We start from the raw sequence: 26,866 nt of genomic DNA, 5'->3' as shown, positions 1-26,866 counted from the left end.
TATTAAAATAATATTAAAATATCTTACCAGAAATATCTTGATAAAAAAAAAACCTTATAAAAATTTAAATTAAATATTATTTATTACATATAAGAAAAATAAAATTCTGGATTCGATATTTTTATCAAAGTTTTAATTTGCCGAATATATAAAAAATGATTAAAATGAATTTGTAAATAAATACTTGATACAAAATTTTTATAGAAATCTTAAATTGCCAAATATATTAAAAATTAATAAAAAGGATTTTAAAGCACATCAATTTGATATTTAAAAGTGAACTCCAATATAAAGGGCATTAGTCATTGCTCGAAGCTCATAATAATAAAATGAATAATAATATAATAAATTTGTAATTACGATTTTACACTTTACAAAAAGTTCTTATTGAAATGTGTGCTCATATGTTTCATATTTATTTATTACGTGAACTCTACAACGCATAAATATATATTTAAATATAAAAAAACACAACAAAAAAGTAATGCAAATTAAAAAACAATGTTAATCAATTAAAAACTATTACAAAGGCATAACAAAAAATTTAAAAGTTATTCATACAATTTTTTGCTAATTGCATTTAATTGACAATTTGCTGCCAGAGGATGTTGGGTCGCTGCGTTAGTTACCAGGGCTCCTGCGACAATATCAATGGCATATTGACGCGCGACTACGCAAAGGTTTGTATGACAAAGCTGAAAAAGAAGCGAGAAAATTGATGGCCGTAAAATTGATTAGTCAATGAAAATTGTTTAACACTATTACACACTCTACATTTTACACTTTACAGCACTAACTGAATTTTAGTTACATTTTGTCTTTGGCATGCTGCAGTTAACAGCCATTTGGCCCTAAGAAATGTGTGTGTGAAATCGAGGAGGCAAGAGAGACAACGAGATAGAGAGAGGAGGGCAGATCCTGACATATTTGCCCCACACACACACACATATGTGTGTGCCTGTGCAGCTGCTCTTTATAAAGCTAGACAACTCTACTGTTTATTGTTGTTTGGTTACAGTCAAGGCAAAAGGCAAAACAAAGCTGGACCAGAACTTGGACCACAGCCAGTCGATTCCTTTGCTGTTTGTTGTGGGTGCCCCATTCGGTTAGACCCCAGGCAGCATATTTGTGGCATTGGCTTAGCCGGGTTTTTAGCCAGTTGTTCTGTGTAAATCCAGGACCATTGCCACTGACAGTGACAGCTACAGTTGCCATTGCCATTGCAGTTGCCATTGCATTTGCTCAGTTTTTTTCCAGCGGCAAGTTTTCACTTTATTTTGTCCAAGTCAAAGCCAAATCCAAAGCCAAAGTCCAAGCCTGAGCCTAAAACCCTCCCGGCGTAGTAGCAATAGACAGACGCAACTGCAAAAAAAAATTGCATAAGCTCAAAGTCTAGGCTAGGCCATTGTTAAGTATATCCCTCCCCCCACTTTTATAACAACTGTAAGGCTCACTCGTAACTCGGGCACAAAATAGAGAGACAGAAAAAGCAACAGACCGATAGACAAAAAAAAAGAGATAGACAAACAGTTCCGTCTGTATGGCAAAAATACAATGCCAGCTATTTTTATTGCTAAGTAAAGCGCACATAAAATGTGTCGCATGCATATGCGAAGGAAAGCTGGCAAATGGGAAATGGAAGATGGAAAATGGCTTTGCTAGAGAATTAGCAGGATGAGCTATAATAAAAACTACGCAAGGATGTGGCTAACGATGTGTACAAACGGCAAAGCTCTACGCAGCAGCAGTGCGACAACCCGAAAAGCAAGTCCAGACAGCAGAACTTTCCTACTTTGTGGAAGACCAAGAAGATGCAACAATCATAATTAAATAAATGTTGCTGCTACATATTAAATAATGGACAAAATGTATATACCCAAATAGCATTAGGACTTCCAAGGGAATTAAAAACATGATACAAAATAGAAAACTATTGTACATAAATCTAACTTTAAGCTTTGGCGGAGATATAAAAATTGCAGACCAAAAGTTAACGAATTAAAAAATAACCAAAATATTGCAATAATAAATTCAGTTAATTTTACTTTAAAACTATATTCAGAGCTATTTAGAAATATTTTGAGTGGCCGACTAGCATATACCCTGTAGCACACATTGGTTAACTTATTCTTAAAAAACTATGTTTATTTTCCGATCGTGACACTGAGTTACATATATTATATATTATATTTTGTGAAAACAGGAAGTATTCGAAAGAAAAAGTACTTCTGCACTACGACTTCAATATACCCTTTTTCGACAATGCCTGCAGGGTATACAAAAAATTTTGAGAAATGCAATTGTTTGAATATACCAATTTCATGTCCTGCCTATTCTCAGACAGCATACAACATATCCTTTCTGACACGTTCCACACTCAGTTCAAATCACAAAAGTCTTGTCGTAATAATAATACGATAAAAACTGACTGACACACACACTCACTTACACACACACACACTCACACACAGCGCATCGTCGCACAGATTTTCTTAACGACTTTCCCTTTGAAGGATATTTTGGCCACTAAATGGCTGGAGCTTAATTTGTTTGCCGAACAAACTGCAGGCTTGCAAATATTTTGTGCATATGTTGTCTGGCGCCGTCGAGAGATTTTTGCTGCTAATGATTTCCTGATAGCCCAGCCAAAGGGAGTTGCACAGTGGCTGCAACTTGTGCAGCATGAGCACTTGTCGGAAAGTGTCCACAAATTCTTAATTACTGCAGTCAATGGCCATTTAAATGTCATTTAATCTTTAAAAAATGCAAATATAAAGGAAAACTAACTACTTTTATTTGTTCCAGATCTACACGGACTGGGCCAACTATTATTTGGAGCGCGCCAAGTCGAAGCGAAAGGTCACAGATCTTTCGGCCGACTGTCGCGATGGCCTTCTCCTCGCTGAGGTCATCGAGGCAGTTACCAACTTTAAAGTTCCCGATCTAGTCAAGAAACCAAAGAATCAACAGCAAATGGTAAGTGAGAAAACTAATTTTAAAATATCAAATGTCAAGTAAAGTGTGGGGAGAGGTTTTGAATGGAAGATTATTTCTGAGGAAATGAGTTAATATGGATATACTTAAATTTCTGCTTAACTTAAATGCTTAACTAGACTTAACTCGCGAAATGTGTTTTTTCCTTATTTTATATCAAAGTAGTTACCAAAAATCGGTATGAATAATTTAAAAGCCCTAGGTAACAACTTAAAAAGGTTTATTAAAGCCATTTTCAACTATCAGTCTTATATATATAGTATTATTCTTATATTTATTATTCTAAAAAGTTAAAAACTGACTTAACTCGAGAAATAAGTTTTCAAAAAACGTGTTGAAGAATTTTCGCTATGTTTTTTGAAAATATTTTCAAAGCTTTTTGGATAAAAACTAAAGAAAAGTTTTTTAAAAAACATTTTTAGCCAATTTTTCACAATTGTGGCAGAAATTTCAAACGCTAAAAAAAGCATTTACCTATTTTATTATGTTAATGCTATAATCATGCTTGTCAAATCTGTAAATATGTTTGGCATAAGAATATAGATCTGGGCATAATATATTTCAATTTTGATTGTCATTCAGTATAACACATATCATTCGAATGATATCATTTGCTGACTTCATTAACGTTCTCGCATATCATTAACTGCGCCCAAACCTTTTGGCTCGTCACAATCCCAGCTCGTTTTCTTTCCGTTGGGCAATTGCCACTGCCTTAAACTTTGACTTAAAGCCCCGTCAACCCCTGCACTTTGGCCCCGAACACACCTTCAACCCCATGGCCTTTTGTGGGCTTCAACCACATTCGCGCACGTGGGAAATTCGAGCGCTTGAATTTTCAGTCAGCAGCTCATGAGTCACTCCTTTTTGCGGGGAAATGCGTTAATTGTTTTTCAGGCGGATCTATGTAAATGCGATTCAAACGTGAAAGTATTTTTATATATATATTTATAAATGTGTGTGTGTGTGTCTGTGTGAAAAGCAGCGCCGTATTTCGTTGTGTGTGTGACATCACGTGGTTTTCGTGCATTCGTCAACTCGAGCTGACTAACTGCTTAACTGACTGACTGACTGTCTGCCCAGACTAGTGCTGTGCACTTTTAAGATGTAAATCAAAATCCAGTTCTTGCGGGGAAAAATTACAAAATATATTTGAAAATAAAAAGAAGAAAACGAAATTTTTGTAAATAGTTGCCTTCAATCTTAATTTAATTTAATTTTTTAATTTTAGTATTTTCTTTTTTAAAGCTATTTTGTTGTATTTTATTTCAATTTTATTTTTATTTTTATTCTTAAATATATTTTTGGCACGTTTTAACTAGAGCTACATTTTCCAAGCTTCTGAGGTAAAATTAGAAAATATATTGAAAATAAAAAAGTGTAAAACAAATTTTGAAAAGTTGATTTTAATTTTATTTATTTTTTAATTTATTTCCATTTTTAAATATGTTTCATGCATATATATATTTTAAAGGCATTACAAGTTTAATAATAGTATTGAATAACGTCGAATAGTTAACAGTTATTAGGTTATATATTTTGATAAAGTTCAAGTCCAATTTGCATTTTTACATTTAGAAATTGTTGTTTAAATTGAAATGTTGTGGAATAAAGAAAACTATTTACTTTTTTTTCTAAAATGGTCAAAATTCTGCAGCCTGCCAAATTTGACGGAAAGGAAGCTAGAGCGACAGCACTAGCACCAACCCAGGCATAGCACACGCCCTTTTATTTATTTTTTTTTTGGGCCCTGGCTTGCCTTTTGCACGTTTGTACCACGGGGCGTATGACAAACCATATGCACAGGTCGGGGAAATTCAGTTAGACCGAATCTCTGTCTGTAAATGATTTCCGCCGCGCTGAGCATTCGCCACCTGCTTCTCTGATTCGATTTGGATTTGGATTTGAGCTCAGCTGCACTTCATTACATTTATGAAATTAAAATTAAAAACTTTGTCCGCTGCCTCTGCAACGTTTTTAAATTAACGCTAAGCGCATTTTTTTTGGCTTTTCTTTATTTTCTCTTTGCTTGTCTGCAATTGCGTTGCGTTTTTTTCGTCTGCTACGTGAGCGGCGTTTCAAGCACTGAAATAAGCGACGCACAGAAGTAGACTATATATGTATATAGATAATTATATATATATTTTGATTCTCTCTGGTGTCTTTCGGTGCGCCTCGAGCCTAGTTAGAAGGAGCACAAACAAAGGCGGAGTCTGCGGCTGCGGCTTTCGCTGTTGCTGCCTTGGCACATTTTTATACCTTGTAGCTATTGAAAATGTATACAAGAGGGTATATGTTAGTTGGGCGGAGGCAGGCAGCATTACGCTCAGCTGATCAAGGCAGTTCAGCTATTCCCGTCTGTATAAGTGCCTTAATCTTGAACTCTTAAGAAGCCATTTTCTTTGATAACTCTTTATTTTCCCAAGTTTGATTTATATCGATTTCAAGTTTCATTTGCCTAACATGTCTTGAGGAATATAGGAGCCTGAGGTTTATTATATATTTATTTTTTTTTATTTATTCAAAATTTGTTATAATTTTATACTAAGGACTATAATTTATGAACGCTGAAATGTTTAAAAATATCGAACAGTAAAAAAAGGTGTTTAAGAATACATTTGGAATATATTATAATATAATAATATGGACATAATTAATGCAGAATATATGTTAAGCAGTTGTTTACAGGGTATCTGCCCCGTCGTGTACCAGAGCACTCTTATTTGTTCTAGATGTTTTTTTTCGGGGGTTTTTCGTTTTCGCTCTGCGGCAAGTTCATTGCCGATTTAGGAACACAAACAGAGTCCATGAAATAAAAATTTATTTCAACTTTGTCAGTTTTTTTTTTTTTTTCGGCAAACTGACGTTTTGCATATTAAATAGCCAAGCAGCAAGAAAGAAAGGGGAGATAGAGAGTGAGGGGAAAAGTTGGAGCGAGCGGGAAAGAGTCGCGCTTTGAGAAAATGATAAGCTAAGCTAAACGTGCGATGTGGCACGTGCTGCAGCAAAACCTGACAAATTGGCAGTGCTTCCAACTGTGGGCGTGGCCCGCGTTGACGTATGTGACATGGGCGCCAAATTGAGTTAGCTGCACTGCACTGCATTTTAGCGAGCGGGCGGCAAGGGGCCTGGTGTACGGGCAGCCACTCCGAGCGCAAACTCAATTTGGCAATGGCTGTGTAGGAATTTTGCAGCCAAAATTAGTCGGTAGCATACGAAATGTTTTTGTTCAAATTTCATCGCTCTATAACAGCGTGTGGTGTGTGTGTGTGGCTCAGTGTGCGAGTGAGTGTGTGTGTGTGGCAAATATAATTCCCGAGGCTCTATGAATATTTACAAATATCTACGGGGTTTTTTGTTGGCCAGCGAAATATCAGCTGCAAATACGGTGTGAAAATTGGTTAAAATTTATCATAACGACCAAATAGATGCTCTACATTAGAGTTTCTATATATTTGGAAGGCAATTCAACTGATATGATGATATCTACATAAAAGCAACCATTTTTAAAATCACATTTGACACTTTGAAGTGTCTAAGTTTGTTGGACCCAATGACTCATAAGCGATAGGAGAAAAATACTCGTTTTTTTAATAGTCGACTTCTTTTTTAACTAATTGTTGTATTTGTAAAATTGAAAAACCAAGGCCCGAACTCTTTATTAGATTCGTTGATAACAAATCCCTGTTGTATGAACACAGCCTAAAGGCAAGTTCGAACCGTGAACTATTTGGACTGATTCAGAACTTTAACAGTTCACTAGTTCAAGTTAAGTTCAGAATAGGAGGCTTATGGGTTAAAGCGTTGGTTGATGTTGTTGTAGGCTTTCCAATTTAATATTTCAATTTCCATATTTCTCGTATCTCGTTCACATTCATCTTTGCTTGGAAGTCAACAGCTCAGTTTGAACTTCACATTCAGGCTTTATGTTACCGTATGCCTTCTGTTTTTGCAGGCTTCATCTCCAAATTAGTATGCTCTCTATCATAGCCAGGCTCATAACAATGCAGAGTGATTCTGCTGCTGCTGCTGTTGGCCGCGTTTTCCATTTCAGCGCAAACAAACAAAGGCATTTGGAAAATTTTCCCATTTTCATGGTGCACTTTTTTTTGTCTTTGCTCTATGCTGCTGCTCGCCCATTGTTGCGTTTCGTTTTCAGTTTGTTTTTCATATTTGCACGGCGAAATGAAAAATCAACGCTCTAGCTGAGACACAAGCAAAGCAACCCCTTAGTGGAGCCCGTGCATAAATTCAGTGCAAGACACATTCAAATAAATTCAATAAAAACAAATAACACGCCGAGCGTCTAGTTTGAGTGTGGACTAAAGTAAATTTTATCAACTTTTAAATCAAATATTAAACTTTTACTTAGTTCTCTTTCTTTGGCGCGTGTTTCGCTCCAAAGTTTGTAATAAACTTTTTCTCAGTTTACTTTTTTATTTTCTCCCTTTTTTTTTAACTTTTTTTCTGCTACTTTGGTGCAAACTTTACATGCACTTTTTTCTGTGAGTAACCCCCTTTGCTACACGTACTGCAATTTTTTACCACTTTGGTAACGTTTTTCTAATGAGTGACGACGACAACGGAGCGAAGAGCTGGCAACGTAGTCAAATGTGGGCAAGAATCACACACAGGACTCTCAACCCGGCGCTCGGGCAACTCGTATGCTATCCGGGGTAGCAAAAAAAAAAAAAAAAATGCAACTCTTGAAAAATCAGCGAAACGTAAAAGTGTTCAAAGTCAACTTTGACGGCGGCAGTTGGCAATGCTTTCGAAAAACGCCGGCCAAAATTAAAGAGTACAAACAAACGGCCTTTAAAACGAAGTTAGAAAGTTAGGGCTGGCAACTAGAAGTAGAAAGCGACATTAAATTTAAAATCGTTTTCAAAACAATCCTTCATGGCGAATCAGTAGTTCTTTAACTGGTTCAGGTAACAGTTTAAAGAACATACGTTAATGTTTTCACTTTAAGTGTTAGAGAATATATCTATAGTTTATATTATCTGGTGAACCAGTAAACCAGTTCAATGTCCAGTTAAATATAATCGCCAACTAACTAAAGGCAGTCTATTATATGAATTTGAGGCATTGAAAAAGTAATTATCATGCGATTAAAAAGTTCAACTGGCGAACTAGTTCTTAAGTGCTTTCTAAACATTACCACGTAATCTTTCTATAGCACTTCTTGCTATATTTGACTTTTTAAACCATTTGCTTACAATTGTTTATCCTCCTTTTTAAGCTCCTGCCAAATCCGCTTGCTGCTATGGCAAAAGGCAATTTGTGCAAATTTCACAATGAATTTTACTACGGCACTAATTTGATTTTGCCTGGGCAACACCAGTCATTCCCCCTTCCCCTCCCTTCCCCTCTCTCTCGCCAACCACCTCCTTTGTCCTTAAGCAGCATGTAAAAGCTGCCAACCTAAGGTAAAAGCCAGGAGTCCAGGCGGAAAACTCAAACGCACACACTCACACACACATGTGCACATTTTTCCAATCAAATATGTAAATAACACACGAGTATAACGTAAAATCTTAAAAGGGAAATTAAATCAAAATAAGCTCCGGCTGCGTCTTATATAATTGGCCATCTTGGGCTGTCTGGGGATCCGTTTTCCAGTTTTGGTTCTTGTTTTGAGCTCTGTTCTCTTCGGTTGCTTCAGTTGGTTGCGTCTAATGCAGTCAAGGCCTTTTGTTGTTCAAATTTCTATTGTAAAGCCAATTGCCAACGGTTATTGTTTAAATAAATACATATACACAGTAAAAAACAACTAGGCTTAAGCATGAGTAATTCCTAATGTAAAAGCATTCTAGATCACAATTTTCACACAATTTTATTTTTTGTCAGTAAAGCTAATTTTAAAATTTGACTTAAATTAATATTATGTGACTTTTCGTAAACGTGGTTTAGTTAATTTATATATTTAATTCTTTTACTTCGAAACAATTTATTTAATTTTAATTCTATTTTGGTTTTCTAAACAGAATTAGAGCTTATTTCAATATGTAACAAGCTGATTTAAATAAAAATCAAATTTTTGGAATTATTTCGAGTTTTTAAACATCGAATTAGCTCTAAATATATTGCAGTGTATTTCTGGTTATGCATATCTATTGCTGCAGTGGTTGCCTTTTGTTGCTTTTGCTTGTCTTGGTTATTGAGTGCTTGGCTGCTTTTTCCATAAGCTGTTTGCAGTTATTAGCATTGCAGAAACAGAAACAGCAACAACAACAACAAGTCAATTATTATGTAATTAAAGTAAAACAATATCTCGATTAAATGCGCTCAAGTGCTTTGCACATACAATACCATAGTTTTGTTATTTCAGCATGGTTGAATAATCCGGCGTCTGGCCATAGGATAGAAGAGCATTAAAATCTGTTAAGGGTTCTTCGCTTCAACTTGAATGCTGGTTAACAAACGAAAATGTATGCAAAGAGCTGTACAATTTAATTTGGGCACAAACAATGTCGATTAGAGCTAACATGTATGCTTGGATGAATATTTTAAATAAATATTCCGGGAAATATAAGCATTAAAATGGGCGGTAAATGAAAAGAAAATGGAAGTAAGGCTTGGTAGAAAATTAGATATAAAATAAACTTATTTTTTTATCAATTACATCAAACAAATCCATTTTTTAAAATCAAAAAGTCAAGATAAAGGAATTTTAAATAGAAGGAAAGTGTGTAAGAAATCAAAAATAAAATAAATATTTTTACAGGATTTTTTCATCAATTTTAATTATAATATATATTGGATATATATATATTGAAATAATATATATTTTAAAAAAATGTGTACATTTAAATTAAAATATTTCGAAAAAAAATTTCGTGTTCAAAAAATGGAGTTCATTAAAAAAAACATTTAAATACCATCAACATTTTATTGAAATATTAAAAAGTTTAAAAAAAGAAAGAAATCAAAAAACTTCTATTCGAAGAATAAAAATAAATATTAAATAGAATATTTCAGAATAATAAAATGGAAATTGAATGAACATGTTTTTAAAAATGGAAGTGTGTGCAAAATACTTTTAAGACTTTCCGATTTAACTTAGTAAATTTATTATATTGTCTATTATAAGGAGTCTTCATATTATGCCATTGAATCAGAAAATACTTGCTAAATCTCTTCCTTAAATTTTACGGCTTACACTAATCTCCACTTGCACTTCTTCTGCTTCTGCTTACACTTTCCACTGCTTTTCAATTTGTTGTTGCTATCGGTGAAGGCATCTCCGCTTCTTCTTCTTGTTTAGCTATTTGAACTACAGCCAATCTCAGCACAGCTTCAGTTCATTTCAATTGGTACGAGTCTTTGGGGCGTTAGTCCACGGTATGCATAATATATCGCACAATAGATACCCGCCCTACCCCCGGCAGGACTATCGCCTGTCAGCCATTTGCAATGTTCGATATGCGCTGCAGAAGCTGACGTTGGCTTTATCTAAAATGAAATCTGCTTAGGTAGCACAGGCTGGCGGCCAGCCAGGCAGTCAGCATATGCTGAGTTTACATGGAACTAACAATCCCCACACCACACCACCGGCCCAGCAACCATGCAACAGGGCACTGCGGCAGGTCCAGCTGGGCATGTGGCCCACATTGAAGTTCATTAATGCAACAGTTTCCTCAGCTATTTTTACATAACGTCTCCACCTTGGAATTTGTAAATGCTGTACCCTATGAAAATGGTTAAAACAGGGTATATAGCAGCTGTGCAAATGTAGAATTAACGTGTGACTTAGAGACTCTAAAATCGATAAATATAGATTTATAGCCTTGGATGTATATATCGCTTATTCTGTAGTTTATAACGAATATATATGTCTGTATGTAGACTCTCAACCCTATTTTCCTGAAATCGATAGTTTGAACCAATCGCAAAATATGGCATTTTCGATACTATAATGAAAATATATGTGTCATCTGTCTGAACCATATTTTTCTAAATCAATAAATATCGATACATAATCTTGGTGTTTTTTAAGCTTGACTCTTGTATTAAAAATGAGAGATAAAGGATATTTGTTCGCCTCTAGGGAATATATATGTCCTTCTATCTGAACGCATCAAACTCTGAGACTTTAAGACTTAAGCTTAAGATTAAGCCATATCTATTCAAAATCGATAATTATCGATATATGTACTTGATTGTTATTCTCAACTCAACTCGCAGATTATAAATGTTATGGGCTTTGTATGCCTTTTTATAGTTTACACAAACTTCATATGTTTTAAAATATAGAAACCTCACACGCCTTTCCTTTAATGCTGCTTACAGGGTATCTCCCAGTGCATCATGCATGTCTTGAGCACTCTTCTTTGTTATCTCTTGCCGTTTTTAATTGTGCAAACAATAATTACAGAGTATTTTTTATGACCACATTAAAGTTTACTGTTCCACGGGCATTGTTACAAGTGGAACGAAGCTTTTGCCTGTTTACATTTCAATTTGGGCTAAATTTAGTCGATTTCTGCTTCCACTTGGACTCCGACTTGCACAAGCTGCCACAGAAAAACGCTGTGTTGCAACTGTGCGGGCAACCAACGAAAAAAAGAAGAGAAGTTTCGTAACCACAAATCAGGCGGGGAAAAGTTTCGGGGCGGCCTTTTTGCACGTGCTGCGCCCATAAATCCCGCGCACAATTAAGTTGCTGTAGGCGAGCGGGAAGATGGGCGCTCGGGGTCAAAATGGTAGGCAGCCAATCAATGGCGGTGCCACAAGTTGCATAAATTAACCGTTGCACGTGAGCAGCAGCCGCCACCCACAGAAAAGTCGCCAATAAAAACTTTCGAGTACAGTTGCCGCATTAAAGTTTAGGTTCCATTTCCGTTTCCGTTGCAATATTTCAATTACAAAATTTACCACTTAAACCTGTGCCAAAAAGTTGCCAACATATTTATTGTTTTGTTGTTGCTGTTGTTGTTGTTATTTTTGTTGCTGTTGTTGTTGTTGTTGTTGTTGCTGTGGTGGCCATTACAAAGTTTGTTAATCATACGCAACGTATGCTCCAAATAAAACGAAACAAGAACCAAACAAACACTCGCAGCGAACCGAGACGAAAACATCGCAGGAAAACAAAATTATTTGCGCTCTATTCGTTTGTTTTTTCGTTTGTGGTCTACATTAATGCGAGCATATGTGTTATAGGAAGCAATTGGAGTAAAATAGAAAAAATATTTTAGGATTAATTATAAGAAAAGGGCAAAGTATGGATATCTAAAATCTATTGCTTACAATTTCTGTCTAATTGTTTTTTAAACAAATATATTTTTTTAATTTTTACTATAACTGTATTTTTATAATCGGAAATCAATGTGGGCTTAAAGGACTTTTGTCGCTAGGATAAAATAAGTTTATATATATTTTATGGATTTTTCAAGATATTGATGCACTTGCAAGCAATAAAAAGTAAATTTAATTTATAATTCAACTCCAACTGATACTCTTAGTTTAGTTTTTTTTAAAGTTATGTCTGTGCTTCAATTTGTGAACTAAATAACTTTTAAGAAGCTGTCAACGCCTTTCGTCAATACTGCTAGAAGCTGATGAGTGGAAAGTGCTTTATTTGAAAACTATCTACTTGATTTAGAAGCTCATATGAAAATGTTATTTTCGAGAATATTTGTATGCCCTGAACCCATTAAAATGTGTAAAAATGGTATATTGTATAAGTGCAAATGTATGTCACAAACATAAGGAAGCATCTCCGACCCCTTAAAGTATATATATTCTTGATCAGAATTAATAGCCGAACTAGCTATATGTCCGTTTGTCTGTCTGTCCGTCCGTCGAGAATCCATTCACGTCACATTTCTATATCTATATGACTATATTTATTACGATTATACAATATTCATTTTAAGCATATACTCAATATAACCTCTATTTATATATAACCTTATTTTTTATATGTAAGTATTTTACAAATATATCTTTTAATCGGCTTAGCTTTCGATGGTCGCGCTGCTTACAACAATGTTTATCGACAGCAGCGTATCTGTTGCTTAAACACTGCCAAGAATAAAAAATTTTCCACTAATTCTGTCAGTTGTTGTTGTTGTAGAAGTTGTTGTTGTTGTTAATGTTTTCGTTTTTCACTGCCTCGCTGGGCATTCGTCAAAGTTTCGCAAAGCTTTCTAATTACAAATGTAAATCCCCACACGAAACATGTGTTTGAGTATGTGTGTGTTTGTGTGCGAGTGTGTGTGTGAGTGTCTCTATGTAACTGGGAGTTAGTTAAGGCTTGTGGCGAAAGTCCCGGCCAGTCTGCGATAATTGTCAATGCTGGGAAGGAGTCGCGGGAAGACCAAAGGACCCAGAGCTGGGTATTAGCTGCAGATAACAAGCCAGGAACATGGCTGTTGTTGTTGGATTTGTTGCTGTTGCTCTTGTTGTTGTTTTGAGCATTGCGGAAGTGCATTACACTAAGCTGCACAAGTTTGGGGCAAGCAACGAAAACGCAAAACTCGCACGAATGTGTTGAAATGAATTTCTATTTTCGGTTCGCCAGAGTCTTGCCAAGATTCACGCACTTAATTAGATTCGTATGCAGCATCGAATTGGAAGATCCACCTCTAATTGCAGCTGCCTGAAAAACTGACGAGCTGACTGACTGACGGACAGGCGCACAGGCGGACTGGCGGACGGACAAGTCAGGCGAACCTGGCGCAGACTTCAAACGCACCACGCGCCGCAGCCCGCAGTCGACCTCATTTTGGCTTTGCCGCGAGATGTGCCGCTAAATTTAGACAGACCCAAGTTTTTTACAACTTACATATCTGGCCACATACATAAACATATATATAGTGTGTATACACTTGCCGCGCTGTGCACAGGTTGACCCGCGGCCGACATTTTGTTTTCAGATTTATGGCTAGCATTTGGGCCACAGCGGCTGAAGGCCAACGAGAGAGTTCAATGCAATTTATCATTGAGAGGGGCTTATCGCGTCTCATAAAAATCCCAATGCGCAAGCGCTAGGGTTGCCAGATCGCAAAAGTGTTAAAATTTGTAATTCAAATTGGAAATAAAAGACTTTTTGATCGTACAAGTTTCAAAGTATTGATCTGATCAATATTAATATAAGAAATCAATTATCTATATATACACTGATGTATTGATTATATACATATATACTGATATATTGATCAATAATCGACGCACAGGCCAATTCAGGAGATATAAACGGCTTGATTTTTCAGAATATTCTCTTTGGGGTTAATAATTTATTTTATTTTTAATTTTTTCATTCGATTAATTTATTTTGTGTTTTCACACTTTTCGCAAATTCACACCATGGATTAAAGAAATGAAAAGTTACAATGCTTGTTAAATTGTCTTAAACTCAAATAAACATAAATTTTACATAAAATATAGTAATTAATAATAATAACTAATTAGTTATTAATAAATTTGTGCTTTGACGATTTTGAGTCATAGACAAAAATTCGACAAATGCCCGGACAAAGCCGGGTAATAATTGTCATTACTGTATATACAATACGTATTCTACAGCCTGGACAAAGCCGGTCGATAATTGCCATTATAGTATATAGAAAACACGATCTATAAATCATATAATGTTCTTAAATGGATTATACAACGTATCCAAGAGTATTTTATATTCGACTTTCGACATATTTCTGACAACTTTTGTCGTGTTTTATTTTACTTTTGGCGCTGAACAACTTCGTGATCCTCATGTCAACCAAGTATTGAATACAAAAACAAAAAAATAAACAGAGTTATGATGATCTCGATGATTATGTTTGCTGTTTGTTTATTTTTAAATTGTATTCATTTCCTTTTTTTTTTCTGACTGCTGCGTTGATCTTCCAACTCGATTTATGCTCTCCGTAAATCATATTCATAAAGAATAACTGCAAACAAGAAAAAAAAGGCAAAAACTTGGCCTACTTTCGACTCTCGATTGGGCTGTTTCCTTCTTTTGTCTCATTTTGTAATTGCTGCACGTTTTTGCAATTAAAATTTATATGAAACTATTGAACTCGCCAATTTTTGAATGAATGAATATTTATGCGGGGCTTTATTGATTGCCAGCCGGCTGTCAAGTCTTCACTCAGTCAATTTACGAGCCAAAAAAATGAATGAGAGAAAGGAGGCAACTGAGAGAAATTATCTGCGGAGGCGGCTGCTGCCGGCCTCTGCCTCTGCCTCTGCCTCAGCCTCAGCCTCAGTCTCTGTCTGATGACTTATTGAAAATTCCATTTAAAAATTGTTTACTCATTGCGCCCAGAACGACGCAGCAGACACGACACACACACAAACACACAGACACGCACACACGCAACACACACCCACAAAATTGTGCGATCAACTGTCAAGAAAATAAAAATCAAAATTGAACAGTCAAAATTGTGTTTATGTCTGGGACAACAGCAGAAGCAGAAGCAGCAGCAGAAGCAACAAGCAAAACAAAAAAGAAATAAAGCGAACGAGAAGAAGAAATAGGCGGGAACAGATCATCCGCACAATTTCTTGTGTCTAGCAACATTTGTTTTCTTCAGCAACTTACGATATGTAACATGCGGCTAGCAACATGAAGTGCTGAGCGTGCTGGCCATTTTTTAGCCAAAAAAATGCTAGAAAAGTAGTCAAGAGATTTTTAATGTTTTTAAATGTAGAGTCAGATTTAAACTAGTTAGTTTGAAAATATTAAACAAAAATTTTGTACATTATTTTAATTCTCTATTTCCATGGAGAAAAAGGGATATTTCTCATATTAAAGGAAAATATGTATTATAAACTCTGCTAAGGTCTGATTTTGCACACAAAGAAATGTATTAATGTAGTTTATTTATTATAAATTGCTTTACAGAATAAGACAGACGGACGAGGAATAAGCGTTAAAAACGAATTCATAAATCAGGTGCTTCTTACTAAAAAGCTGTTTCAAGAACAAAAACAACCCACCAAACGTTTAGCAACATAAATATGTTGCTAAGCATTTGCACTGGAGCACTGCACACAGCAGCAGCAAGCCGAACCTGTTTGCTAGCAACACACCCCCGCCAACAGCTGGTCGAACAACAACAACAAGAACAACAACAACGCAAAGTTTGTGCACGATCGAACATGATCGTCGCCAATCGGCGATCAACATTTCTGACGCTTACGACGATCATTCACGATCAGCTCAGTCGGCAACCAACTGTTGCCACTGTCGGTTGTTATCGGGGGAAATTGCGCGCGTTTTCTGCGCGATTCTCTGTTTAACGCGTCTGCGCAACGTAGCGAGCGGTCTTAACGTTTTATATTGAACAACAGCTGAAAACATTTGGCCAAAAAACTGATGGCTAATTAAAAGCAGCTGATGGCAAATATATGATGTGATTGTGTGTTAAAAATATTTAAAAATTGCGTGCAAATTGTTCAATTAAAGGCAACAAACAAACTGAAGAATTGCCTTCAGCTGATGCCATGCTAATTTCTAGATGAAGAATGAAGAAAATATACATATGCGCATATATCAAATTTTTGTTGTACTTAATTGTGCGCGTTGATTGCTTTAAATGCTGCTGATTTCATCGGGCATTATATCAATTAAAGAAATTGTACAAAAAGTGAGCGCGTTTTAAGTCGCCTTGCGCCAATTGGAGTTTTATTTTTTTTCGTGTTTAGCCACTTTAGCCGCGCCACATGCAGGTCAAGTAGCCCGTCTTGGCCATCAAAACAAATAAAACGGAAAAAAATACAATACTTGGATAGAGGTAAATGAAAATGTTGGTGGCCATCGCAAGATGTTTATCAAATTTCCCTAAAAAATAAAATGCCAGAAATTAACATCAAATCAACATAAACAATGCCGAGTCATAAAATAGAAGTCAACACGCATGCCACGAAAATTAGACCCTCAATGCGGCAGCGAGTCGCGGCTAATTATCATGACACCAACTGTCAAACTGACAGCCAGCCAGGCAGACCATGCCACGCCCTCTCATCTTCATTTTGGCTACCTACGCGTGACACCCTGTCTGTCTGGGTGTCTGTGAGTTTGTGTCCTGTTTCATGACTTTCACTGCTGCCCTGCCCCGGATTCGTATTCGTCCACTGGCCCCTCGTAGACCTTTTGCCTTTGCCTCGCCTTTTGTTGTACGCAACACACAATTCACCTACAATGCATAACTTGGCCTTTTGTGGCAGGCGTGTGCGGCAAAAATGAAGTACGTGCCCATATTCCAGTTAAAATCGAGACACAGTTGTGCAGCGTGCAGCGGCGTCGTTAAGGGGGGTTAGATTTGAGATAGGTGACAATTTGAAATAATCTTCAACAATTAGTCCAACATAAAAGGACTCATGCCTGAGAGCTGAGTGAATTTCTTCAACTGTGTTCCCCTCTCTCGCCGAAATACGCACCTATCGTCCTTTAAATCATAATGTCAATATTTATGGCGTATTTTAGGTTAATTTAACCTAATGCTGAACCCTTTGAGTTAAGAATTGTATTCGTAAATCTCGACAGAGCCATTTCTGCATAGCCCAACCTTAAAAACATTTATGCTTACTCTGCACACTTTCCTTATCATGACCCCCTTTGAAAATTTTGACTACGCCACTGCCTTTCTTTCATATTTCTCCCGTCTTTGTACCTTGCGTTCCATTGTGCGCAACATTTTACCTACTTTATGGTCGTTTTATTATTGTTAGCCCTGAAGAATGGACCAACATGTGATATAAGCCATCAAATGGTTCATTCTAAATACAAAATTACATAATTATGTTTATTATTACTAACAATATTATTATTATTGGTGTTGCTGTTGCTGATGACCTTATTATGAGCCCCTGTTGTGGCATTGTTATCAACGCCTTGTCAAATTTTAATAAACTGGCCAGCACTGTGTGTGGTTTTAGCCACATTTACAACTGGCCGGTAGCTAGTCTAGCCCGGGCTGAGAGTTCATAGGTTCCCGGAGGGCGCCACCCGCTGAGCATTGAACCCGGCCATCAGTCAGTTGGTTAAAGCCAGCGTTAAGGCCAGCTGCAAAAGTCGGCTAATGAGCTTTTATTTATCAATGACAGCGAGTCGAGATGAAGATTCATCATGCCCCCACCCCGCGTGATGGGGGGCAGCCACAGTGGCCCGGCTAAGCTCAGCTCCGGCAAATTGAGCGTCAAATGGAGCTTGACTTCGACTGTCAAAGAGCTTAGCTGTTTATTAATTTAACGAGCGGACAGGCGGGCGGGCGGCCAGTCACCAAGAGACACATTAAATTTAATTTCTGGCTAATTCAAACAAAGCCAAACGCCGCGCACGATTCTCACCAAGCTTTGGTCGGAGCCAGAGCTGGAGGACTGACTCGAGCTGCCGGTGTGCAGCAGCAGCAGCAGCAGCAGCTGTCAGCTGTTGGCCAGACAGAATTGGGCTTTTTTGTCTAGCCAGATAAACGTTGATATGGCCAACAGCCAGCAGCCAAAAGGCAAGCGGCAAACGGCTGTTGCAACGGTTTTTGGACTTTGGCCTCGGGCCGTGTTGCCGCCTGCTGCACACTGAGCTGCCACTGTGGATGATGAGTCACGATTTCGAGTGCGCTCATCTGACTGTGTGTGTGTAGTGTGTGTGTGTGTGTGTGTGAGTGTGGTGTGTGTGTGGCATGTCAGCGCTGAGTAAGGTTGTTGCTTGAAATGAAAATGAAAAGAAATGCACAGATGTGACTGAGAAAACTTGGATCAGAGTGAGAATGCCTCAGCTGAAAGCATATATGTCTATACCTTTTTATATATCTTTATATCTTTTTACAACCCTAAGCTGAACTATAGAAATTTAAATCCAAAGCTGAACTGCATCTTTGTCTATATTCTCTGTACTTGTTCTACACTCTATATTAACTTCAATTTTTCCCAACTGCCTTGACTATCTTTGGTCTAATGCTTAATTATTTATATCAAATTGTTAAAAAGTCTTAAATTTTCTATAACCCAAAATCTCTCGTTTTTATTAAGCTATACCTTAAACTTTTTAGAATCGTAATAATCTTAATTTGCAATATTTTGATAAACTCTAAAGGTTCGTATGATCCATGTATTTTTTTTATCTGCTTTGATTGGATTGCTTTGATTGCAATTTTATAAATTTTCAATCTTAAATATTTTGATAATCTATTTTCTATATCCCAAAATATCTTTGACTTTCTATTTTTGACTATTATCTGAAAGTTGAATTTTTTTTTTTAATATGTAAAGCTAAACATATCAAACATACATTTATAATACTTCTTAAGTTCCTGCCTTAGCATTAAATATATATGCAACTGCCAAGCAAATTGTGTCCATGAGAAAGCGTTTGTCTAGATTATTCTATACCAGATAATTGCATTCTAACTTGTCTGCGTCCAGACTGAACCATTTCGAATTCACTTTTTCGCCTTTTCGCCACACTTCAGACATTAAGAAGACCAGTTAAAGACCCCACAAATTCAGGTTTGCAAGTTTCAGCTTCTTTAGACCCGGCCATAAACTCGCCCGTTAATCAGGCAGGCGCATTTTGTCAGTTTAGGCCGCAACATTAATGCCAAAGGCAAAAGTCGGTCAAGCTTTCTGCATGGCTTTCGAATCGATTTGTGCACGACAAATGGCAACGGCATTTGTCTCTAGTCTCTGTTTGCCTCGTTCCCTCCCCCTCACTCACCTTGTCGTTGTCTCCTAACTGTGTCTGTCCCTCTAACAACTTCCGCAACACATTTGTCCAATTTGCAAACACACATTTTCAATGCTCAATTGGGCCCAATTATTTTTGGCATGTGCGCAAAAGGTGTGGAAAGTGTTGCCAATGCCATAAATTGTGTTGCCAATTAGTAGGGTTGCCGCTCGTCGACTCAATTAGCAGAGCGTTGTTTAGCTTATGAAAAGCCAACGAAAAAAAAACGTTAACAATGTGTACACAGCAAATGTAGTTTAATTAGAACTTAATTTGCGCTTAGAATTCCCAAACTGTTCAAGCGTAAGCTGAGTAAACCAGCTCGAGGGGGTAAACAGTTAAAGATGTGAAGGGGATCAGTTTGTAAATAATACAAATGAGGTTTTAATGAAGCAAATTTTGACAAAATTTATACTATTTTTATTTCCATATTTACAATTCATTTATTTATTATTTTTATAACAATAAATATGAATGCAATTAGTTTTATTATATGACTCTGTTCTGTATTTGTCTAACCTGTATATGCCTTTTGAGCATCAAGCAATAATCCATCACATGAGTTCTTTCTTAATCTAAAATTAATTCACAAATTCAGCTGCGATCGATCTCGCAAATTAAGCTTGGGTCTAATATATTCTTGAATAATATATTCTAGTCATATTCTTGAAAACCTTTACCAAATATTCTCATGCCGAGTAGCTGTTAAGCTGTTGAGCTTTGCTTTTGTCTCCGCAATAGCTGTCCTATATATGTTGCCACCCTATCAGTTTTCTCAGGAACTGTCTGGAATATATCTCATAATTAAGTGGCCCGAAAGGGCGGCAGCTCTTTGTCCTTGTTCGGCTCATAAATCCAACTGTCCTGCTGACTGTAAATTCTCAAAATGTAAACGCCAATGGCACGCGCTCTTAGCTCTGAGCTCGACCGCATTAAATACAAATAAATTCATCACAAAATTCAGCTGAGAGTTCTGTGAACTCGCCGGCGAATTGTTTAACCGGTTTTGCCCGGCTGTCCAGCTGAGTCGTGGACTCGTGCATCGTCCAGCTTTGGACTCAGTTGTGGGCTGCATTCAAGGTCAGTTTATATTTGCGGTTTGTGCCATTTGTTGGGCCGTGGTTAAGGTTTAAGCTTTGTTTACGATGCGCCGCTCTGTGCTGCTAATTGTGGCGCATCAATAAGGCGTCAAAGGAGCTGCCACCCGCTAGAGCCCACACACCGAGCCGAGTCCCGCCGAGCTGAGTCCAATAACCACATAAAGAACGGAAATGGGTGCTACAAATTAGCGCGACGCTACGCAAAACCCAGAAACGAATCGCTGTCCAGCCCTCCTCTGCTGCAGTGTGTGAAGCATATTTTTGTGTGTGCGGTTTTTGTGTGCGTGTGTGTGTGTGTGGTGTGTGTGTGCGGCGAACATTTCTTACCAAAGTAAACAAATTATTTGATTTCATTTGTTTGCCGCCTGCGGTTTGCGGCTTTTTGGCGGCAAACTTCAGTCAAAAGTTTTTTCTCGTTATTTTTTTTTGGAGGGCGGCCCGCTGGCCATTTGAGAATTTGCGCTAGATTCATGGGCGAATTTTATTATAATTGTAGGGCAGTTATAGCTTATTGTGAATGTTGTGTAGGCAGCACAGCTAACTGGCCATCAAAATACGTTTAATAAATAGAGGAAAGCTGCGGTAGCTGTGCGAATTTGTAGGCGGTTCGCTGTAGGGGTTCTTAGGAAGGAGCAGCAGAGGCCAAAGGTAGCTGTTTAACAAAGGTTCGAGTGTGATTCTGCGGAGTGTGGCCATATATCATAGGGAATCAGATGTGTTTCATATGATAAAAGCAAACCTTAATTTATTAATAATTCGTTAAATGGGATTGCGGCTAAATTGACTAAAGGAACAACTTTGCAGAGAATAAATCTGAAGAGGAATAAATGGGAGCGAAATATCTGATGAACAGATTTGTTTTAAATATTGTTCTACTTTATAACGAGATATGCGTTTAATAAATGTAGTTTGTTTTGCTGTTTTAATATATTTCAAAATTAATTTTTATTGCTCACTTCATCTCTATATATAAAACTGTTTGACTGACTGAATGAGTGATTGATTGATTGGTGACCAACGCACAGTCCAAACCATAAGAGCTAGAAAGCTAAAATTTACGCCTAAGTCATCTTGATGGAGGTGCACGCTTTTTGCAGAATCTAAGCTTCCTCATTAGAAAAAGCGATTCAAAGATTTTTTGGCCGAAGTTTTAGGTTTTGTCCGATATGCGTCAAACTTAATTTCAAGCCCTACATAGACCTTGGTCAGAGAATTGTTGGGTAATGTTTCGGGTTCAAATTAATATCTAAGGCCCTCTATGAAAATTCATTTAAGCTTTCTTAATGGAAAAGGCGATTCAATAATTTGTATCAAATATTTTTTCATAACCCTACATAAGACTTTTGATTCTTTTTTCGATGGAAAGAAATAAAACACGCCACGGGCAAGACCGAGTAATACCCGCTAGTCTTTTCAACAAATTTAATTTATTGTATACTATAATAAAATCTTTTTTAATAATTTACTTTTAATCGGCAACTCTTGGGACGCAATTTATTTAAAATTTTATAAACTACACAACATGAATTTCCGAGTTTAGAACTTGTTCATTAGAACTGCAGCTTTTATCTTTAATCCAAGGCATCCTTAGATCATCGAATGGGCACATAGCCAGCAAAAATAGTGTTCTCTAGACAGGCACTGCCTGGTAATTAGTCAGCTGTCATATGTACATATATATATGTACATATTTTTACCAGGAATTGCAAATGCCTTGAAAAGCCCACATAGATCGTAGAGCAAAACAGAAAAATCTACAATTTATGCTTAGGTGGGCGTTGCATTTTGTCAAATGCAGAATAATTTTTTTTTTTTATTTTCTGATTTTTGTGCAACGCAAGCGAAAACTGAGACGCACAGCTGCCGGGTTGCATGTGGGTGGTTGCAGCCGCCGGGGGCTGGCTGCGTCATCGTCATTATCATAAACTCTTCATCTTGATCATTGAGATTTATGTTTGTGTTTATGTTATGTTGGTTGACATTTCCGCTGGGCGCGCGCGCGCTGCTCTTCAATCAAAAAGACGAGCGCAAAAAATATGTACGTCACGTACCCAAAATAAATTAAAATAAAAAAAAACAATAATATGAATAATATAAAAAAGCGCGCAAAAACTCCGCAAAAAAGTGCAGCCGGACAATGTGCACCAAAGTGCCAGACAATAAAAAAGCAAACCAAAGCGATAAAAGATAAGGCACGTTGCGCAGATTGCAGCTGTGGCAACGCCTGTCTTCCCCCATGTTCCCGCCAACCCGCCTGTCAATGCCATTTAATGAATGAGAGACCCGCTCTGAATGACCATTGAGCAATCAGCAAAGCAACAAACACAGCATTTAACATTAACTTTAACATTAATGTTAGCCGAGAGCGAGAGCGCGCACAAAGCAGAAGCCAAGAGAGCAATCAGCACTCCAGCTGATTGAGTGGACTGCCAACTGAGCATCATTGTTGAGAGTTTAGCCAGAGTTGAGAGCTGTTTGCAATCGTTTAGACGAGAACTCAAGAAACTCTGGAAATATTCAACATTCATCTTAAGACCAGAATGAATGAGATTGAACAGTAAAAGTTGTTAAGTGCCGAGTGCTTTAGATAAGCCAACAATTATAAAAGTGGTCAATAAGAGGCAGAGCAAAAGGATGAGAAGGAATTGATTGGGAACTGAATTGAGGGGCTCTGGTGAAGCATTAAAGAACCTGCTTCTCAGCATGACAATAATAAACTAAGTATAAATAAATATATAGATAGGAAGATTGTATGAGAGATTATCTGGTAAATAGTTTCTAATAGGCATAAAAGTATGGAACAGAACAGATATTAGGTATATAAAAGCTAATAAAACAGTTAAAAGCAATTCATAAATTCGGGCTAAAATTATATTTAATTTTATTTGAATCAAGCATAAGGAATAATGAATTTTTGGCAAGCACTTGATATCATTTTTTTCTTTTCATATAAAAGAAGAATTATGCACATAAAAAGTAAATAATCAACTCCAACTTTATGAACAGAATCCCTAGATAAGATATGCTTATAAATAGTTCGCATAGATTAAAAAAAAATTATAAATATTACTTGAATAATCTAAAACATCCAATCTAGTATTATTATAAACAATCTAACCTAACTATATGACCACAATTTCTAGATAAAATATTCTTAAAGGCCATGCTTCACGTGGATAAAAAAAGGTAGTATAGATATTTACCGAACAATCTCAAACTTTCGAGCTGGTCTTATTATCTTTATAACCAAAGCACATCGCAGGCATTTCGAATGCAATTCTTTACACCTTTTACATGCTCAATGGATTAATCTTTCACACCATATGTCTTTCTGCACCCGCCAACTCCCTGATAAATATACCTCATTTGGTTTGGCAACACGTAAGATCGCATTAAAATGAATGGCGCATAATGAAAATGTTGATTGAACACATTTAACATGAGAATTGGCCATATTGTATTGTGGCCTGGGCATATGGGAATGTGGCCAATTCGCATGAAATGAACAAGGAAGAAAGTCGTTGGGCGCATGCGTGCGATTCCCATTTGTGCTTGCCAAGAAAAAATACAATCCAAGCCCAATAACCCATGCCCAATGCCCAATGCCCAATGCCCAATGCCCAATACCAATGCAACGATCCGCTCTGTGGGCAGTCACGCATTTGAGGTTCATAAATCTTGCTGGCGAGGCGTTGAAAAATTGTATGAGAAATGGCAACTGTTGCGGCTGCGCCTCAGTTTGTGGCAACAGCTGAGAGACTCCTGACTGTACAGACTTGTTGGGTTGGGTCTTGGTTAAAAGCCAAGACAGGCGCCCCAGCTTGCCATGGCTATTGTTATGGCACAGGTTTAGTTTATTTTGCTTCTTCTTATTGACTTTTTAGCATGGTTACAGGCCAGGCACTTATGACTTCATTAGCAGCCAGCACGTCTTCAGCCTCGCGACTCTATGCAATTAGCCATGCTTCATTGCCGACAAATCAGTTGCTGCTGCTGTTGTTGTCATGCTTATTGGGGGTAGCCCCTCGTCCCGCTCATATGTAGTGCAGTTAGAAACATTCATTAAGATTGACAGGAAATCATAAAATATAATTTGAGGCCTTGTACACTGATTGACTTGTGATTTTTAGCTAATTGAGACGCGCTTCTGAGTACTACAGTTAAAATGTGGTACGTAACATACATATTTGTGAAACTTGAGAACAAGTTGAGCGCTTGTTAAACTCACAAAGTGAAATCGATATGTTACAGCTCATAAAATACTTTAAATTGAATTAAAGCGAAAAATGCGTTGTTTAAATGCCAACAACATATTATTGGTTTTCGTAGAATTAAAATTAAAATTTTAAAGGCCAAATACAGCTTTTAAAAACCCATCAAAAGGCCCGAAATTATGTTATCGATAACTCTAAATATCCAATTTTGCAATTGGAAATAGTGTTCACATAAATAAAATTTGCATATTAAGCCAAATATAATTGAAATCAATTAATTTGAACATAAAATACTAAAATAAAATAATAATTTATCGATTACAGACAAATTAATGCTATCGATAAATCTTAAATATTTCAAAACTTTGCGAAAGAAGCTAAATACTTTGTTATTTATAATTTTCGTCAGCTAAAATACTAAAACCCAATACTTTTTCATTAAAAACGGTGTTGACATTTTTCATACTCACAAACAGATGCAAAATTATGTTATCGATAAACACAAATAATATATAGAAAGGTGTTTGCACAACTTTTAAAAGCTCGTAAAATGCAATACAATACTGTGGCTTGTAACTCATAATTAAGGTGAAAATTATGCTATCGATAGCACTCAACAGCTGAAATAATAAAATATTTTATAGAAATTACCGCATTGAACTATAATTTCACCACAAGCCACTCATCGAAACACAAACAGGCTTGCTTGTTCTGCATTTCTGTGCACAGTCCGGCAACTCTGACATATTTTACACTTAAAGTGCATTTATTTTAATGAAAATTAGTTGACTGCATTAACTCGTATCCAGAACTCCAAGACTCTGCAATAAATTCTAATTAAATTTACATGCAGTTTTCACCATTACCATTTTCCTCAGCCCATAGTTTCCACTCTTATGTTTAGCAAATATTTGTCAGTTGGCAAGTTGACAGCACCAAAAACCGCAAAACACATGTGTGTGTGTGTGTGGGCGAGAGGAGGCAGAGAAGAGGGCGGGCAGAGGGAAGGCGGGGCAGCTAAGGCTTCAACCAGTTTCGAGCGAGATTTGTCTGCCAATGTCTGCTTGAGGACTTCTTCTGCTCCAACTTCAGCTACATGTTGTTAATATTGACATGACAAATAAATTGGCCTACTGGCTGGCTGGCAAAGGGTGATGGACAGCGGGGCGACGGAGCCTGACAGTTGGTTAGGAAGCTACTGCGGTTTGGCTGCCAGGCAAACAAACCTCAAAATAGTTTGGCAAAATTATGCATTAATGGCAGCAGTGGGCCGTACGAGGAGACGGTGCACTGTGTAGCTGCAGTTGGATACGTGCAAATAATGCAGTTAAATTGTTGTCGGCCTGGCCAACATCAACAACAACAACGGCTAATTTTGCAGAGAACCGGCAAACTATGCAACATTTTGCACACGAATGTCGATGATTACGTTGACGACAGGTGCCAAAGGGCATCTGGCATATCAGAGCACATCTAACGGCACATACAATGTGTGTGTGTGCGAGTGTGTGTGTACGTGTGTGTGCCTAGAGTCGACTACTGTTGGCTGGGACAATTGTTAATTGCATTTGCTAGTTGCCAACATGACCAGAGAAACGTGTAGAACATTTTTTAGAACCCCCCACCCAGGCCCAATGGGAGCAGCTTAGAGCGGGTTGAGGTTCCGGTTGGGGTTTTGGGTCTGTCACATTAGCCATGTGCAAACACGTCAAAGATTGCTGCAGCAATTCGAAAGTACTACAAATCAGAAATGTGCACAAATTTTGTTTAATTTTTTTTCTGTCCCTCTTTGTGCTCGACGAAACGACTGACAGAAATTTCTCAATTTGTGCAAAGTTGTCCGTGACAGCTGCTGTGTCCTTCACTCTGTACATCAGTTTGTCATG

The 26,866-nt window shown here is 37.1% G+C and overlaps 1 protein-coding gene across 3 annotated transcripts in view; it reads left to right on the top strand.

Annotated features, from left to right (window-relative positions):
- sick (sickie) overlaps window positions 1–26,866 on the top strand; it is a 217,878-nt gene that overhangs the window by 59,668 nt on the left and 131,344 nt on the right. For all 3 annotated transcript variants that reach the window (XM_064697641.1, XM_064697642.1, XM_064697648.1), the window contains exon 2: window positions 2,806–2,976. In XM_064697641.1, the coding sequence (XP_064553711.1) occupies window positions 2,806–2,976 (171 nt within the window). The remainder of the gene's footprint in view (window positions 1–2,805; window positions 2,977–26,866) is intronic.

The sequence above is a fragment of the Drosophila montana genome, unplaced genomic scaffold, assembly GCF_035044405.1.
Source record: "Drosophila montana isolate Dmon_TW-CO22-7 unplaced genomic scaffold, ASM3504440v1 contig_402_1, whole genome shotgun sequence".
NCBI lineage: Eukaryota > Metazoa > Arthropoda > Insecta > Diptera > Drosophilidae > Drosophila > Drosophila montana.
The sequence above is the reverse complement of the archived record's forward strand: the minus strand, read 5'-3'. Positions and strand labels throughout refer to the sequence as shown.